This window comes from Corythoichthys intestinalis, chromosome 3, assembly GCF_030265065.1.
Source record: "Corythoichthys intestinalis isolate RoL2023-P3 chromosome 3, ASM3026506v1, whole genome shotgun sequence".
NCBI lineage: Eukaryota > Metazoa > Chordata > Actinopteri > Syngnathiformes > Syngnathidae > Corythoichthys > Corythoichthys intestinalis.
In genome coordinates this window covers 47,747,501-47,766,818 of record NC_080397.1, presented here as the reverse complement: position 1 = coordinate 47,766,818, position 19,318 = coordinate 47,747,501, and the positions used below count along the sequence as shown (strand labels likewise).

Below are 19,318 nucleotides of genomic sequence, written 5' to 3'. Positions count from 1 at the left end.
TTTAGTTAAAAAAAACAACAACAACAACCCAAACCTCCTTACCCAGTTTGAAGACCTAATGCATGTATTTATCATTAGTACGCCAATTAAAAGCACAGATTCAATCTAAACATTCAAACATGTAACCGACGTCAACTCTGTCACATCTGAGAGGTCTTGAAATCAGTGCAGAAGAGAGCCATCGGGGAGTCTTCTTGAAGAGTCGGTCTAGCTGATGAAAGTGTTGCTCCAAAATGTGTGGCCCGATCTCAAGGTGAAACACAGTGATAGATACATAAGTCACCGTGTCGCATTTATTATTGCCTTACGCTAATCCTAAATTAGCATTTCACTTGGCGCCGTCACTGAGTGTAGCTGTGGTTTCTGAAATATTTTCTTATTGATTTATTTATACATATTTTTTAATTCCCGTAACGGAACAATGGGCTACGGATCCAGGATGAAATACTACAAGTCAAGATGATGAAATGAATTTTAAAAAAACAAAACAAAAAAAAAACAAAAACAAAAAAAACATTGCCATTATACAATGTCTGCATGGTAAGTAAATTCCATCTGCTGAGCAAAAGTGAACTGTTCAGGAAGTGCTGAAATCCCTTAATTTAATTGCATGCTCTATGCTAGAATGTATGATGAAATATTCATTGTGAGCTGATATACTTTGGGGAAATAAACACAATAGGTTGACATACAAGTTTTCAGTGGCCTTCCTAGCCTACATGATGCACAGGGCAACAAAACTTTCTATCCATGGATCGCTTTAACAGAATGTTAATAATGTTAAAGGGATCCTCTATTTTTAAGACAAGTAATTCTTAAAATATAAATGTTAGGATGAGTTAGAATAATTTGATAAAACCCCTCTAAATTTTGTTTTAATAAAGTTTGTAAAATTATTTTAACTGATAGTTCGCCATTTTTGTTACGTCGCAGTGCGTGACATCACCGGGCCGGTTGCCGAAATTCCGGCGTGTCACTCGTTAGCTTTCCCAACATGTCGTCAGTTCTACCGTTCCTATTTGAACCAGATCTGAAAAGTGAAGAGCAGGACAGCACTGTCTGTCGTTCATAAGACGAGGTTCAGGGAAAAATGTGCGCAAGCAAATACCTGATAAGACAAAAGTTGGGCAAAACTGGTGATGCGAGAGTCCTGTTGGGAGCGAGAGTGTATGCTGTTGGGAACTCCGGTTTTATTAGCAGATATTCAAGGTAAGCATATTGCGTTTTCAAACTTATCCCAATATAATTATGTAGATTGTTAGCATCCAGAATTGTCGTGTGCTTTACATACAGTACAGGCCAAAGAGCACACCGTGCGTAATCCATGTCTTGTACATTGTAATGCGTGGTAGCTAGGATACGTGTATAAAAGTACCAAGAAGGGGAGAAGCGCCCACTTATTCACATTTATTCACAAAAAATATTTCCACTTTGACCACTCTTCACTCGGGAGCTCAGCAGTACGCAAACACGCATTCCCTGACGAACTCCAACATTGTTGTAAGGTCCACGTCAGAGTCACTGTCGTCACTGTAGTGTGCCATAGTGCTTTAATTATTTAGTATGATTTGGGGAAAACTCCCATGAAGAATAGTCAACAAAAAAACGATAGGAATAGTAATCCAAATCCGCATTTTTTTACTCACTCGAAGATCCAGGAATTAGACCTATCCCATGGCAATGTCGCAGCCGCGATCAGGCCGTTGATTCCACAAAATAGACTGATCCGAAAAGCCGCTGTGGGACCGATGAATCCAAAAAAATGGTCCGATCCGAAACCAATATTGCAGACACGGTGGGACCGTTGGATCCAGAAAATAGATGGATCCCTGAATTGACTAAGGAGCCAGGAAAAATGTTCGGGCGCCAGTTGTGGTGGGTATGATACGGGCTTACAGGGACCAAAAAGGGGGAGAAGCTTCCACTTATGCACATTTATTCACTAAAAATAATTCCACCTTGACCACTCACTTCACTCCCCTTGTTTCCATTTGACTGGAAATCGCATCCAAAAGCAGCACATCGTGGCATTTGACTTTGCGAGTTTAGGCAGGAATAAGCAATTGTTGAACACGCTACACATTTGGAAAGATCCCAATTATTTCATCACTGCGAGCCCGCAAACCATGGCGCCAACTAACGGTCAAAATATGGAGTAAATATTATAAAATATTGCCATTGATTTAACACTTTATGTGTTGCTAAAAACATATTTTAGTACAAGAGAACAATTGTGGTTTATTAGAGCCTACATGTATTTAAGTTGGAGGATCACTTTAATGCCATCTTATTGATTTATTGTTATAATAAAAAAAATCCAGTACTTATGCACCGCATGTTGAATGTATATATCCGTCTTGTGTCTTACCTTTCCATTCCAACAATAATTTACAGAAAAATAGGGCATATTTTATAGATGGTTTGAATTGCGATGAATTACGATTAATTCATTTTTAAGCTGTAATTAACTCGATTAAAAATTTTAATCGTTTGACAGCCCTAGTTATTAAACATTAAACCGCAATTTTTTTTAAAACTATAAACCAATTATAATGAACATTTGCACACTGTCTCCCTTCAAACCACTGCTTACGCTAATTATCTTGATATGATGCTAAGTCATAGCCGATATAAAGCTAACCATTACAAAATTACAAGTGTGAACGATGGAAAAAAACGGACACAAAAACATATTTAACACAATTATTCTTCCACCTAGCGTTGTGAGGATTTTTCATTATCTATGTACAGCACCTTTAATTCACTTTACAAGGCAGACTCACGTCATCACTGAAGGAGCAGACGCATGAACGGGGTAACGAAGAACTGGAAATAAAAGTACAAGCAGTTTCCAAAGTTTCGCCCCAAAATAGAATGTAAATTGAAGAACTAAACGATTAATATTATTTGTACATTAAGAATCAAAGTCAACCCTGCGTGACACTGTTAACTGATCCAATCTTCGCCCCCGACCTCCTTCTTGTTGTGAGACAACGAGCTTTCAGACAGTAAGAGCCCAAATACACCAGATGCATGATCGTTCTGGGTCCGGTCCAGCTCCGGTAAAGAATGGCGCCAATCCGTTCCCATTATATCCTATTGGTCAACGTATACCGACCACGTCAGTGCTCCGGATTGACTGCGGATCATCTCCGGCATGCCAGATGGTTCAGGCCAGGGGTGTCCAAACCTTTTGCAAAGGGGGCCAGATTTGATTTGGTAAAAATGTGGGGGGCCGACCTTGGCTTGACGTCCTTTACGTAGAACAATATATTTAAGCAAATTTTAGCAAGCCGTTATGGGTGCTAATTTTGCTTGATTATTTTTTTTTAAATTAATAATTTCAAAAATCTCGCAACTAGCCTTTGTGGCGTTCTCTTTCGACTCTTGCAAAATACTGCTGTTGTGAAGTTAAACTAGCTTCAAGTTACTTCAATTTTTCATTGCGTATCTTCCCTGTAATCTTGTCATACATGTCAGCCAGGGCCGGCCCAGCCTATACGCAGATTATGCAGCTGCTTAGGGCCCCTGACCACTAGGGGGCCCCCAATCTGGCAATTGTTTAATTTATATTCTATTTTGTTTACTACAGTTTATTTGACTTTTGATACTTGATTACAAGCTTAAAAAAATAAAAGTTCTTCCTTAACTTCTTTCTTTCCTCTTTTAGAAAAAGGTTTGGCGCTATCTACTATAAGTACTGACAATGATTTGTGGTGAGAAGTTTGAAGTATGCAGTGCAACAAAATCTGATTAATATACAAAATATGGACGTATGGGTTGGATTGCATGTATGGGTTTCACAGTACACTGTGACAAATGGTGGGCCAAAAATATGGGCCCCTTTGCATTGTTTTGCTTAGGGCCCCAAAATGGCCTGGGCCAGCCCTGATGTCAGCGTGTCTTTTTTGGTAATATTGCCTCACATTGAACTCTTTAAAAACAGCGACTGCCTTTTTTTGCAAATGAGGCAGACACAGTTGTTGTGTATTTTAGTGAAAAAAATAGCCCAATTTCCACCTATCCTTGTAGCGTCAGCCGTCGCAGTCAACTTTCTTTTTTTTTGTTGATTGTCGCCATTTTAGAAAATTGGAAGTAAAGGGTTACACTGGGTGATGCTCAGAGTGCTGCTGCTTTTTAGTGGGTAAATGAGGAGCAGCATTTAGCATGTAAGCTACTTCATATGCTGGTAGCAGTACTGCTGACCAATTTATCAAGTCTGTGTGTGGGCCAGACGTTATTGATTTTATGACAAAAAGAAATTGATGAAATTTGACCATGGGCCGCATTTGGCCCCCGGACCGGACTTTGGACATGTCTGGTTTAGGCTATTTTCTATTTTTGCTGGAGACGCATCCGTCAAAATGGGCGGAGCCGGGCCTGGAGTCAACAGCCCAGTTGCTTATTCACGGTTTAAACAGCAGTGAACATGGACGGAGAACATTTCATCATGGAGGTGGAATGTCACTGAGTGATTTATGATGCAGCAGATCATTATTGTAAGGACAGCATTAAAAAGGAAACTGCAAGGTGTTTTAATGTGGCAATGATATCAAACGCACTACGTGCTGACATTGTTTTCATTAACACGGCGCTAACAACACTTCCTCAACCTGTGGCTCTTGGCAGACTGTCTCTTTCCCGCTACACATCAACAAAACAACATCACCGTCGCGTGCACTTCAGGGTGCCTCGGAAAACATCCAATCAGGCTATTACACATGGAACGCCATAGCAGAAGCTATGAGGATGGACGGGGAGTTTTTATGCAAGTTATGTAATTTAAAACAGTAATTACATATTACATAATGGTCGGGTGTCACAAACAAAACACAACACAACATCATCAGTCGATGGGGTGGACTCGACGGATAAAAAGAGTGACAAAAATGCAGCGTATCTGAAAGTGGTTCCACTGCATAAATACTCGTGCCCGGCGTACACACCATGTTGGTTTGCATACAGGGGGGGTGGAGTACGAAAGAGAATAGAGAGACGCCTACAAGCTTTGACCTGATGGTCTATTCAAGACGTTGCTCTTTTCTCTTTTCTACATTTTACTTGACTTTTCACAGAAAAACCAATAGTTTGCAGTGATGAGACACCAATTCCAAGTACGCTGTTTTTATTTTGTGTAGTATATAATTCGCTATCCATTTTATAAATATTCCACATTATTTAACAGTTGTTTATAACAGCTCTGAGATGTTATGTGCCATAAATTTTAAATATGCACAAAGATATAAGCCCACCGACTAACCAAGGGCATAATAGGCCCCCGCACCCCCTATCTCCCACACTTAGAGCCCTAATCTCAATATGATGCAGTCAATTTGGAATTAAGAGACAGACACAACTAAAATACCCATTTGCAAGGAAAAAATGTGTTCTCTCTCTGCTTTTCTGATGAGTCCAGACTCTGTCGTTGTTTTAAATGCCACATTATCGCGTGTGATCACGCGAGAGCTCACGAGCGGATGGAGTTGGCGGACTGCAGCTGTGCGCAGCCAGTATGATTCGCCTGTTTTTGACGTACTGCGTGGAACGCAGTCAACACGGAGCCGGACCGGACCCGGAACGATGATGCATGTGGTGTATTTTGGCCCTAAATGCGGTCTGCACGCGGCATTATTACAATGCTTGGAGTGCCCGCGCGTTTGTGCGCCCATAGAAATTTGCCGCCCCGGGCGACCACCCACCCGTGCCAGGAACTGCCATTGCAGGTTGTTTAATAGGGTAATTTGCCAAACTATTCTGAATATGCTAGTGTAATAATTCCTCCTGGGAGATATTCTACACTGTATCAGTAATGTTCATAGAGACAGCGATAATCTTTGTTTAATAAAAAAAAAAAAAAAAAAAAAAAAAAAAAATTCTTTTTATTGTTTTTCAGTCACAGAAGTTATATTTGGCATATCTCTTCAAGAGCACCATAACACAGAAATTATGTGAGCATAATGTATAAAACCTGAAACAAACAAAGCAAAAATTACCTATCAATACAAAACAAAAATTAAAAAAAAAAGAAATCTGTATGTCAGCAGTGCCAAGTAGTCCCACACAGATGTCCCCAAAACTCAACAATATATGGCGGAAAACACAGACAAGACTGAAAAAGCAGTTTCTGCTCATGCACTCCTCTTTGAAAGAAACTGCTGTATTTTAAGCCAAAACAACTGTTGTGTTTGATAGAATAATATGAGCAGATTCATGGCGCATTAAGCCCCCGAATTATTTTTATTTTGTCCGTTTTACCCTGAAAACCCCCATTTAGAGTCGCGCGACCACTTTTCAGTCCAGCCATAAAACAAATGTAATATTATGGTTTTTAGCTTAGAATCATTAATTGATGTCTCATATTTCATTAAAAAAAAAAAAAACGAGTTAAAAAAATATTTATTTATATATAAATATTAATATAAAATACATAAAAAATAATATATATTTTAAAAATTATTCACTCACATATTTAAAACTTTTAAGCAAATTATGCCACAATGAAAAAAATGACGTCTGTAAAAAAGTCACGGATATCTACCTCATAACTATCACTTAACTGTATATTTTTTGTCACTGTCGCATTTTCTCCGATATGTTAGATGATAAATAATCGATCCAAACAAAGAAAAATAGAAAAAAAAAATGTTTAAAAGGGTAAAAATATGAAAAAGAAAATCTTGACCACTCCTTGATGTCTGCAATTTCTGCATCGCGACCCTTGCTATATTACCATGTTTCACCCATGATATCCCCAAAAAATCCAGCTGTGGCCATTCACAGCTGTGTCTTGACACTCAGTCCTACATGCTACATGGAGTTTTTGGATCGAAACAAGGTAAGCACGCAATAATATCTCGTTAAAGTCATGGCGTCTGTAATTCTGCTCTCGCGTGCTCTCACCTCCAGTTTTTGCTGTTTAAAAAACATTTTTTTTAAATGCCCTACTGTTCAAAATTTTTCTTCCCCCAGAAAATTGAGATTTTAGGCTTTCCAATGATGTATCACACATGCATATCGGACAATTTTGAAAGTTGGCTAAATTGGAAGTCTCAGAGCGGAACTTCAAGTCACCTGAGTTTTTTCCGCCATATGCATTTAAAATTAGGAACTTTTGGGTCCAGTGAGAGGAGCGGCCACATACAGGAAGTCACTGATGAAGAAAAATTATCAATCTGGAATTTGAGGGAAGTGTAAGCCCTAGGCATACATCAGCAAAAAGGTTCACCTTGGAGAGTATTAATACTGAATGAATAGATAAATGCTGGTCTTGCTGGTACAGAAACTAAAAAAACACAAATCCAGCAAGGTTCTGTTGTGATTATATCTGTAACTTCACATGAGGAGGACCACAAATGGTACATTTTTCACTGCCAGAAGAAAGGCAAATTTTAACATCAACATACAAAAATAATGCGGGCATATAAGTGGAGGGTTTTTAACAAGGGCACTACAATAATGGCGTACATTCGAAGAATGCCTAGTTATGAGTAAAACATGTTTGCCCTTCTAAGAATGCAGAACGCCCTCTTTGAAATTCACTCGCCTAGGCTAGTCATAAAAATAGGGCCCTATTACTTCTGCATTATGTCTTTTTCCAGCATGTGGTTGATTACCCAACATAATTGCTATAATTTTTGGTCTACAAGCCACTAGTTGTTTCTCTCAATTTGAGCCCTGTGGCTTTTACAACAAAGTGGCTTATTTATGGATTTTTTGGGGGGGTTGCAAACAAGCTTCATGTTTTCTCGTTAAAAATGGTAATTAAAAAAAAAAAAAAGAGACCTGAACGGGCACGCCAAAAGAACAGTTATGACAAAAAATCCAATTTGTGCATTAAGACCTGTAGTATGAACCTAGCCATAGAGCCACAGTGGATGCAGGATTTTATTCCAACCACACAAGATGACACCATTTCACCAATATGGTGTTGTGCAAGTGTGATCAGTTGATTGCAGTCAGGTGCTGCTTGTTTTAGCAGAAATCTCATTGCTTTAACTTTCTGTACTGGATTGGTTGGAACAAAAACCAGGACCCACAGCGGCCCTTGAGGACCGGTTTGAAGACCCCTGCTGTAAAGTATGCTGTACTTCATGCTTCCAATCCCAAATTTCCTCAATAAAACTAGAATGATGGCTCTCTCAAATTGTCAAAAATCATATGTTCCTATCTCCTATGATAGGTTCCCGTTGATTTGATTCACTTAGTAAAGCACACTGTGTTGTTTTTATAGTACCCTGATTGATGAAAAAAAAACTACTGAGTTGATGTTGTTAGTTGATGAAAATGACAAAAGTTGTCTTTGCCAACGTTTCCACTCTGCTACAGTCAGTCTTAAACGAGAGGCAACACTTTGAATGTCTGTAATAGTCTGAGCTGTCTGACCGTTATGATGCAATTTATGACTTGGTGCAGTGAAATATAGTGAATTTATTGGTACAAGAGGGATGCAGAACTGTAGAAAGCACCCAGATTGCATCACAAAAAAATGTATTAAACAGCACTTTTGTATGTTATTTATAGTTTTCACAGACATAAACTACATGCTCACCTCTGCGCCTTTTATTGCTCACGATTACATAAAACCTTGCAATGATACATTATATAAGACTGCAAGTTGCAATATGATACCCCTCAACTATAACATATGCAACAGGGCAAAGGTTCAGGCCTCATGTTTCGATTTACATAGGCAACCAATTAAAAAAATGTTTTGTTTTGTTTTTCACAATACTTATCTGTGGTTTTGCAAATATATTATGCCTTAAAAGAGAAAAAAACACCTGTATGTACCCGAAATAGGACAACAGTGCATGAACAAATGTCTTCCAAAAATACTAACACAAAATGCTTTCTAAACATATCTAATTTTCAAAATAGTGTAGTTCTGGTCTTTGACCGGGTTCATGGTTGTAACCTATTTTGTTTGGAGATGACGTTTCATTGCCCCAAATGTAATAAACCCATGCTCTATGTAATACAATATTGTACCAATGCCATATGGTTTGACAAAGTAATGCACTAAAATACCGTGGCTAAAAATGTAGCACGTGTAATTGCGTGTACTTGCACTACCAGTATGTGTACTTGCGTACTTGCGTGAACTTATACTACAAGTGTATTTGTGTGCACTTGTACTACAAGTATAATAACCAGCACAGCAAATCTACCCACCCAGTTTCTCCAAAAATTGTACTTCCTCTTTTCCGAATAAAATTCAGCATTGGTATGATAACGCAGATTGATTCTCCATTGCGAAGAACTTTTGTGCTTCAATAGTTTGATCCTGGTTGCAGTACCATTTCTGGCCACCAAACTAACACATTGACCCTGTATTTTTTTGTCCCCAAAACAAAATTGGATGAAAAACTTTGTGTTTTGTTCTGGGTTTGCAGTTCGGTGTGAGTGGCCTTACCAGCTTCCTGGAGTTCACTGACAATGGCACCAACCCCAACATCTTTTTTGAAATTTTGGGCACAAACTACGGAGAAGACCGCGGACGAGGAGTCAGTAGGGTAAGAGAAAATACTATTAATCATGGCTATACAAACAGCCCTATTGGATTTTAAAAGGTCCTAATTTACCTGACAACTTTAAGTCTTATTTTGTATTCAGAGGATTGCTGATGTGCTGTTTTTTCTTTTATATTTTAATGTACCAGGAGTGTATCATTATAAAGTTTTTTTTTGTTTTGCTTTTTTCTTTTAAAAGATTCCAATGGTCAATGAATTAATAATAGGCATATTCATAGTTATATGCTAGGTTTGCACACATACCACACATAATAAAAAAAAAAAGTGCATTTTCATGTATTCACAAAACAACTCTTTAATGTGAAAAACAGCAACTTTTCAAGACTGTTCTACAGTCAGTGTCAGTGTATTTTGGACCTGGACCATCCGGGGCGACTTAAATGACCTAATCATCCTTTTAGTACACCACTATTGCAATTTTACACTATTTACTGTACATTACACTATTTTATTGTACTATTGCAAAAAAAGTCGCAATTATACAAAATAATATCCAAAAATGCAATATTACATTACATTGCGCATACACACTCACATAATTCCAGCTGTATCTGTTTGGAGATAAGGGGAAAAAAATACATCTTTACATTACAGCATTATTGTACTAAGCCTGACTCCCCTAATGAAATGGCTTAATCACCCCTTTGTTAAAAATTAGTCAATAACGTGAAATGTATGCATGGAAGACAGTGTCTCAAGAGCAATAAATGTGGTTTTAAGAACATCTTTGTTAACTGCCTCTGAGCAGCGAGTGTATCATAATGATAATGCACCCACAGAAAATCAGTTATCACACAGCCTGTAACATTTTGTATATGTTGCACTGATTAAAAATTCCTTTTCAAGTATACAAATTTTTAAACATGTGACCCAGCTCCTGATTTTGTCCCATATAATGCTGGGCAAAAGGCAAATACAGTTTTCATTACTGATGTAGTGCAGACGTAGGTCCTTGAATCCCCCAATCAAAAAAAAAAAAAAAAAAAAAAAAAAAAAATTACGCTGAGTGGTGAACATAGTATACCCCCATGTTAAAAATGTCTGATAGTGTGAATATTTTCTCTCCACAAAGTAATCAAATATTAATTCATTCATCTTTCATACAGCCTATCCTCATAAGTGTTGTTTGGGTGCTGGAACAATTAATTGTATTTCTGCTTGTTTACTAATATTAATGTGTGCATCCAAATCAGTGTTGTTTTTGGCCGCTTTTTAAATTTTCTTATTAGTCTTTGGACGAAAATACTTGTTCATCATAGTCATATTTTGGTCAATTATTTCTTCTTTATCAACGAAAACTCAAAAAAATGTCTTGTTTTATTTGACGAATACTCAAACTGTGTTCGTCTATAAAGTAATAAATATTTAATAATAATAAATATAGGTTTCCAACAAGTTCGAGTAAACATTAACAGATGAGCAAATATTCTAGCGTCTACAAGGACAATGCCATCTTCGTGATGATAATTCATACTCAGCAGGAGAATGATACATTTGTAGGGTACAAATACAGTGGTACTCTCTATTTACGAAATTAATTGGCTCTGGAAGTAGTTTTTTTAACTTGAAAATTATGTAAGTAGAGGTGCGTTTTCCATGTAAATGACCTAATCCATTGCAAAACGACCAAAATTGACATAAATGTTTTATAATGCATGATAAATCATCAAAACTTGTAACAAATACATGTTACAATTAGATTATTGCACAATTAACACAAAATTGGAGTTGTACATAATGTAGAAAACCAAGAAGAGAATAAAGAATAAAAGTTAGTACTCATGTTAAGCTGTCAGAACACGAGGGGCGAATAAAGAGGACGCTGGGATGCAATTTTGTTATTGTCATCGTTGACGAAATACTGATACTTAATATCACAGCATTTGATGTCACTGTATTAACGAAATAAACCCGCAAATGCCCAGGAGCCAAAAAGGAAAAAAAGGAAAGAGACAAAAAATCTTGAGGGTAACTGCAGTTTCCTTGTAGATAGCTACGCTAACAAATACTGTACAATAGTGCTTGAGACATGCTAAAACAAAGGTAGCTCAATGAAAACACACCACTCGCAACTTGTCTTCATTATAGTCATAAAAGAACGGAAATGTCCATTTCCCGAAATAGTTGGCAGTTCGTCAATATTCATTCGAATGGAAAAGTGTTTAAAATAATCCATTTTAAAAAATAATTCCTCAACAAAATTATTTTTGTGAATGTCATATTAGTATAGGCAGCAACTTAGAAAAACATCTATTTCTTCGGTTTGTTGGCTAATCGAAGATTTGAGTGTTCTTTTTCATGCAGAGAATTGCCTAGTTAAGGCCTTTTTCTTCATGAAATGATCATTTAAAGCGTGTCATTTCCATCCGTGCTCTTCAAATACTTTTACTCCAGCAGCTTTTAGAGTGCTTTACTTTACTGACTTGGTGATCAATTTACTCTCTTCTCTGCCACTGCATGTGGCCAAATGTATTTCCATTTTGCACACGACTGCATGCTGAGTAATGATGGTTGTCTTGTAAAAATATTAACAATGGCTGCATCCTCAAGCAATTTTCCACACAGAGTTTGCAGAATTAGTGCTTTTTGAAATATGGACAACAGGCTCTCAGCACTGAGATGAACTGTATACTATAAGAGGTCTGTGTGGGCAGGTTGAATATACACTATTCTATTTTAATCAGGTTTTGTACTGTATTACTGTATAGATACACATTTGGTCTTAGCTGTTATCAGTGTTGTTAATCTTACTGAAAAAAAGTAATTAATTATAGTTACAAATTACTTCTCCCAAAAAGTAATTGCGTTACTAACTCAATTACCTGAATGTAAGAGTAATCAGTTACTTGGCAAAGTAATTGGTGATAATTACTTCTTTTTTTTTCCCCCCTCAAAAAAAAAAAAAAAAAAAAAAAAAAAACATTGGCCACACTATGTGAAGTTTTTTGTGGAGGTTTTTGGTACAATTGGCCCGAGCCCAATTCTTTACCCTAATTTACCCTTTACCCAGAATCAACTGTTAAAAGTTGTTAAAATTGCTCCCATTATTGCATTAGTTCCCTTCTCTCTACTTTCGACATATGAAAGTTTTAAAACTGTTTCATCATTTAAAGATAGATTCAAGTCAAGATTTTGCCGATTTAGAAGTATTTTAGATAAAAAGTTACTTAGGTTCGCGAGGAAGGTTCTCTACAACAGAGCCGTCCTAAAAAGCCTACTGCTTTAAGATGGCGGCTGTTATTTTGCATCTAGTTATATCTATATACAGTACATGTGATATCTACCATGTCTACCATATCTACCATAACATGCGGGCGTAGTTTGTCCGGCTATCGGCTACAACATGTATTATTGGAGCTACCTAGCATCGCGTTTGTTCGGCGTCACAACTTTCTTGCCTCCTCCCAGCTCCTGCTCTGCTCTGTCGTCTCGGTGAGTCCGTCTCCCTCAGACTTTTCGACCAATATAGTAACGCATGCCTTTCCGTCCTCAGTAACGGTAACGGCGTTGCCAAGATGAGAAAAGTAATTAATTAGATTACCCACTACTGAAAAAAATAACGCCGTTAGTAACGCCGTTATATTGTAACGCCGTTATTAACAACACTGGCTGTTATAGCGTAGGCTACCACTCAACCTGAGCTTTAATTAACGTTAGAGCTGAAACGATTACTCGAATCATTCGAGTAACTTGATTTTGAAAATTTATCGAGGCAATTTCTCAGCCTCGAGGAATCGTTTAATTTTCCCAGCTCTAAACATGACGTTTTGCCCAAACTACTTTTAATGCGGCACAAGGCGCTGACGTCATGTGCGTAGAGGAAGAAGGGAGAGGCGGCGGATATACAGTGGGGAGAACAAATATTTGATACACTGCCGATTTTGCTGGTTTTCCCACTTGCAAAGAATGTAGAGGTCTGTAATTTGTATCATAAGTTCTCTTCAACTGTGAGGGACGGAATCTAATACAAAAAAACAGAAAATCATGTTGTATGAGTTTTAAATAATACATTTGCATTTAATTGCATGAAATAAGTATTTGATACGTCACAAAAATCGAACTTAATATTTGGTACGGAAACCTTTGTTTGCTATTACAGATACCAAACGTTTCCTGTAGTCCTTGACAAGGTTTGCACACACTGCAGCAGGGATTTTGGCCCACTCCTCCATGCAGATCTTCTCCAGAGCCTTCAGGTTTCGGGGCTGCTGCCGGGCAACACGGACTTTCAACTCCCTCCATAGGTTTTCTATCGGGTTCAGATCTGGTGACTGGCTAGGCCACTCCAGGACCTTAAGATGCTTCTTACAGAGCCACTCTTTAGTTGCCTTGGCTGTGTGCTTTGGATCGTTGTCATGCTGGAAGACCCAGCCATGACCCATTTTCAGGGCTCTCACTGAAGGAAGGAGGTTGTCAGCCAAGATCTGGTGATACATAGCCCCATCCGTCCTCCCCTCAATACGGTGCAGTCGTCCTGTACCCTTGGCTGGGAAGCAGCCCCAAAAAATGATGTTCCCTCCTCCTTGTTTCACGGTTGGGATGGTGTTCTTGGGGTTGTACTCATCCTCATTTTTCCTCCAAACACAACGAGCCGAGTTTAGACCAAAAAGTTCAATTTTGGTCTCATCCGACCACATGACCTTCTCCCATTGCTCCTCTAGATCATCCAGATGGTCAGTGGCAAACTTCAGACGTGTCTGGACATGCACTGGCTTCAGCAGTGGGACCTTGCGTGCACTGTAGGATTTTAATCCATGACGGCATAATGTGTTTCCGATGGTTTTCTTCGAGACTGTGGTTCCAGCTCTCTTCAGGTCATTGACCAGGTCCTGCCGTGTAGTTCTGGGCTGATCCCTCACCATCCTCATGATCAGTGATGCCCCACGAGGTGAGATCTTGCATGGAGCCCCAGAACGAGGCAGATTGACCGTCAACTTGAACTTCTTCCATTTTCTAATAATTGTTCCAACAGTTGTTACCTTCTCACCAAGCTGCTTGCTTATTTTCCTGTAGCCCATCCTAGCCTTGTGCAGGTCTATTATTTTATCCCTGATGTCCTTACACTGCTCTTTGGTCTTGGCCATTGTGGAGAGGTTGGAGTTTGTGTGTTTGAGCATGTGAACAGGTGTCTTTTATACAGGTAACACGTTCAAACAGATGCAGTTACTTCCGGTAATGAGTGGAGAACAGGAAGGGTTCTTAAAAAAGAACTAAGAGCCGAAATATTTACTAGTTGGTAATTTTTCAAATACTTATTTCATGCAGTTAAATACAAATGTATTATTTAAAAATGATACAATGTGATTTTCTGGATTTTTTTATTAGATTCCGTCCCTCACAGTTGAAGAGAACTTATGATACAAATTACAGACCTCAACATGGCTTGCAAGTGGGAAAACCAGCAAAATCGGCAGTGTATCAAATACTTGTTCTCCCCACTGTATTTGATTTCAACCACGGATGAATAAAGACGAAGAAGCTGACGAAAGCAAAGAGAGGCAAATGTGTGGGAGCATTTCAAGCTGGAGACCATGGCAAACACTGTTTCATGTATTCGCTGTGACAGTGCTTGCATAACACTAACCTGCCTCACAAACGACCCCACTGACGCTTCCGCACCCCCGGCTTGACCCCGCGACCGATGCAACGGAAAGAAAAAAAAGAAAAAAAACGGCTGGAGACAAAATGGAGGACAATGTCGTAATGTCGAAATCGCGTGAGTTGGATACGTCGTAACCCAGAGACTACCTGTAGTTTATTTTCCAAGTGAATTAAAAATATTGAATTTAGATCATTGCAATTAATAGTACTAGTCCTTCTCAAAAATTAGCATATAGTTCATTATTTTGTGTAATGTACTGATAAACATTAGACTCTCACACATTTTAGATTCATTACACACAACTGAAGTAGTTCAAGCCTTTTATTGTTTTAATACTGATGATTTTGGCAAAAAAAGCCAAGAAAACCCAAAACTCCCTATCTCAAAAAATTAGCATATCATAAAAACGTGCTCTAAAGAAGCTACTAACCTAATCATCTGAGTCAACGAATTAACTCAAAACCCCTGCGAAAGATTCCTGAGGCTTTTAAAAACTCCCAGCCTGGTTCATTACTCAAAACCGCAATCATGGGCAAGACTGCGAACCTGACTGCTGTCCAGAAGGCCATCATTGACACCCTCAAGCTAGAGGCTAAGACACACAAAGAAATTTCTGAGCGTATAGGCCGTTCCCAGAGTGCTTTATCAAGGCAACTCGGTGGGAAGTCTGTGGGAAGGAAAAACTGTGGCGGGAAATGCTGCACAACCAGAAGAAGTGACCGCACCCTGAGAAAGATTGTGCAGAAGGGCCAATTCCAGACCTTGGGGGACCTGCAGAAACCTGGAAATGGGCTACAGGTGCCGCACTCCCCAGGTCAAGCCACTTTTGAACCTGAAACAGCGGCAGAAGCGCCTGACCTGGGCTATAGAGACGCAGCACTGGACTGTTGCTCAGTGGTCCAAAGTATTTTTTTCAGATGAAAGCAAATTTTGTATGTCATTCGGAAATCAAGGTGCCAGAGTTTGGAGGAAGACTGGGGAGAAGGAAATGCCAAAATGCCTGAAGTCAAGTGTCCCGTACCCCCAGTCAGTGATGGTCTGGGGTGCCATTTCAGCTGCTGGTGTTGGTCTACTGTGTTTTATCAAGGGAGGGTCAATGCAGCTAGCTATCAGGAGATTTTGGAGCACTTCATGCTTCCATCTGCTGAAAAGCTTTATGGAGATGAAGATTTCATTTTTCAGCACGACCTGGCACCTGCTTACAGTGCCAAAACCATTGGTAAATGGTTTACTGACCATGGCATTACTGTGCTCAATTGGCCTGCCAACTCACCTGACCTGAACCCCATAGAGAATATGTGGGATATTGTGAAGAGGAAGTTGAGAGACACCAGACCCAACACTGTGGATGAGCTTAAGGCCGCTATCGAAGCATCCTGGGCCTACATAACACCTCAGCAGGGCCACAGGCTGATTGCCTCCATGCCAAGCCGCATTGAAGCAGTCATTTCTGCAAAAGGATTCCAGACCAAGTATTGAGTGCATAGCTGATATAATTAATTGAAGGTTGTATTTTTTTGTATTGAAAAAACACTTTTTTGTATTGGTCTGATGAAATATGCAAATTTTTAGTGATAGGGATTTTTTTTTATTTACTTTTTTGCCAAAATCATCAATATTAAGGCTTGAACTACTTCAGTTGTGTGTAATGAATCTAAAACATATGAAAGTCTGTTTATCATTTATTGTTTATCATTATTTATTTTTTATTTTTTTTAAAGAAGGACTAGTATACTTTAACAAAGCACACTTTTCAATATAAATGATTTTTGTTGATTACAAAGCTGACCTTCCAAGAGTAAAAACATTTAAATTGTACTTCCAAATAACGATAGTTTACATTGTGCTTTAGTTGATGGGTTATTTCCTTCTATGTTTGCTAAAATTATATCAGGTGTCCCTGAGGAGGGCTGTCAATGGTTCGAACTTAAACAAATTAATAAAATGTTGCCCACTCTCTTAATAAAAACACTTTAAAAATGAAATCGATTAAAGTACAAAAGATTTGTTATTCCTTGTTCTTCTGAGAACCTGTCTTACCCTCTAATCTCTTCCATAGCAGTCTTCTTTTCTTTTTGTCAATCATATCATGCTTTAACACACCTCCTGACATGCATTCCATCATACTTCAACCTCATGTTATACTTGTAGAGTGCCAGCAATAATAGCAGGTGACATCTGAGATTGCTCATAATTTTTCACCACCACATTGGTCTAGAATTGGCTTTCTGCCCCATTAGCTTCAGTGGCTATACATCTGCATATCCTATGCATTAATTTATGTGCAGTCACAGGCGAATCAGGGGACCAGTTTCACCACCTGTAAGTACTTTGTTGGATATCTGTGACATCTTAAATGACTTTCCGGGGGAAAAAATGGCATCAATTTTACATGTTTTGAGCATTGGTTTTGTAAAGTTGTAGCAACAAAAAACAAAACATAAAGATGGAGGCAGAAACAATGAGGGGGAAAAAACATGTAAAGGGAGCAAGGGATGAAATAAAGCCGTATGTATGGTATATACATTATATAGCTAGTGTCGAGCAGAATTGTGGTATCTCGAGGAAAAAATAGAACTCTTTCTCACAGGTTCTCCGTCATTTGAAAAAAAGAAAAGTATATCCCTCTGTACAACAAAGGATGACCCACAAAACTCTCTTCACTGACATACTGTATGAGAGAACTGCCACAAGACATGAAATGTTGTCTCCTGTGAAAAACATTAGGAGCACTAAAGGAATGAAACTCATTGTTTTAACATGATGCTGTCATGAGAAACAAATGCAAAGGGACGCACACAAACCGACAGGTGAGCAAATCTCTTGCCATGTTCGGATCTGCTAAGCTAACCCTTTTGGCTCTGCATGGCAATTAGCGTCAGACTGCATGACCATCAATATGCAACACAGAGGGCTAGTAGTACCCTCCACACATGTATACGCGTAGAAGTATTGGCCAAACTGCTTTAGACAGTTTTGCTTTTAACCTATCTACCCGTTGAAGATGTGACACATTGAACTTCACCAGTCATTTATTTTCTTATGTTAAAAGAGAGACTGTATTTTCTGATTAGATGTATAAGTAGGAGATGAGAGATCGGAGACAGTGAAATTGGAATCAACAGCTACTCTGCCACTGTGGGGAAAGCAGCAGAATTACATCTACCTTTACATATTTTAAAATTTTATTATTCCACCTCATGAGATTTGGCAATAATGTGGGTCAATTTAAGCATGTGTGTATCTGTTTAACAGCATGAAGCATATGCCTGTACAGTGTATACTGTATGTAACCCTTATAGGGCCAAAGATTTTTTTCAATTGGGCACGTGCGCTTAGGTTCGTCTCTAGAAGGACAATTTTTGTGTATCAGCAAGTCATATATCACACAATAAATAACTGGAGCCATGAAAGGGTTATAATGAAAATTATAATTGAAGGAGAAACTATTTACAATGTATTTTCCATTCCTGCCTATTAGAGTTGGCTCTGTAATGTACAACAGTTCAAATATGTACCAGAAAAAAGTAATAGTTTCCCTTCAAAATAAGTGAAGTTATCCCAATTTATATAGAAATAAAAGTGCACTGTTCACTTGATCCTATCCACTGCAGAAACAGTTCGCAATGCTATCACACTGGAGAGGTAGGAGTTTGAAGATTGTGCTCCTTGGAAAAAGGAAATAGTCAGGTCAGTCGATCAAGGGTTAGCTCGCCATCTCCCTCATCAAGGTTTAGCTCGCCATCTCCCTCGTCAGGGAGAATCCAAATCCAGTGTAATTCAAGGGTCATCAAAAAACCTAGCCTGTATAAAACAAGGCTATAATAATCTAATTCTTAACCCTTGAGAGTCGAAGGACGCGCCGGCGCGTCCTCAGCGCACGTCGTCTTTGACGCGCCCTCACGTTTTAATTACATCACCCACATGCCGTTGGTTGGTCTTGTTTTAAAGTGCGGAAGTTGCGGTTTACTCTCGTTATTATTTGAAGTCAATCGACCAACTAAAACGTGAGATATTGTCATTTAAGTGTTATAGTTTTATTGTCCTCTCAAAAAAACATGAAAACGCTGCATGGATCATTTGTTTATGTCTTTATTTCCATCATTTCTTGTCCTTTTTCAAAGCAGAAGCTCCATGAAAAAAACACAAATCAAACGAACCCTTTCGAAGTCACAGTGGAAGCACA

The 19,318-nt window shown here is 38.6% G+C and overlaps 1 protein-coding gene across 7 annotated transcripts in view; it reads left to right on the top strand.

Annotated features, from left to right (window-relative positions):
• The window catches only part of grid2 (glutamate receptor, ionotropic, delta 2), a 1,093,502-nt gene that overhangs the window by 729,652 nt on the left and 344,532 nt on the right, over positions 1–19,318 (top strand). For all 7 annotated transcript variants that reach the window (XR_009062687.1, XR_009062690.1, XR_009062688.1 and 4 more), the window contains exon 8: positions 9,393–9,512. Coding sequence is in view for 3 of the 7 variants with exons in the window: in XM_057831225.1 (XP_057687208.1) it covers positions 9,393–9,512 (120 nt within the window). In the remaining 4 variants the exon portion in view is untranslated. The remainder of the gene's footprint in view (positions 1–9,392; positions 9,513–19,318) is intronic.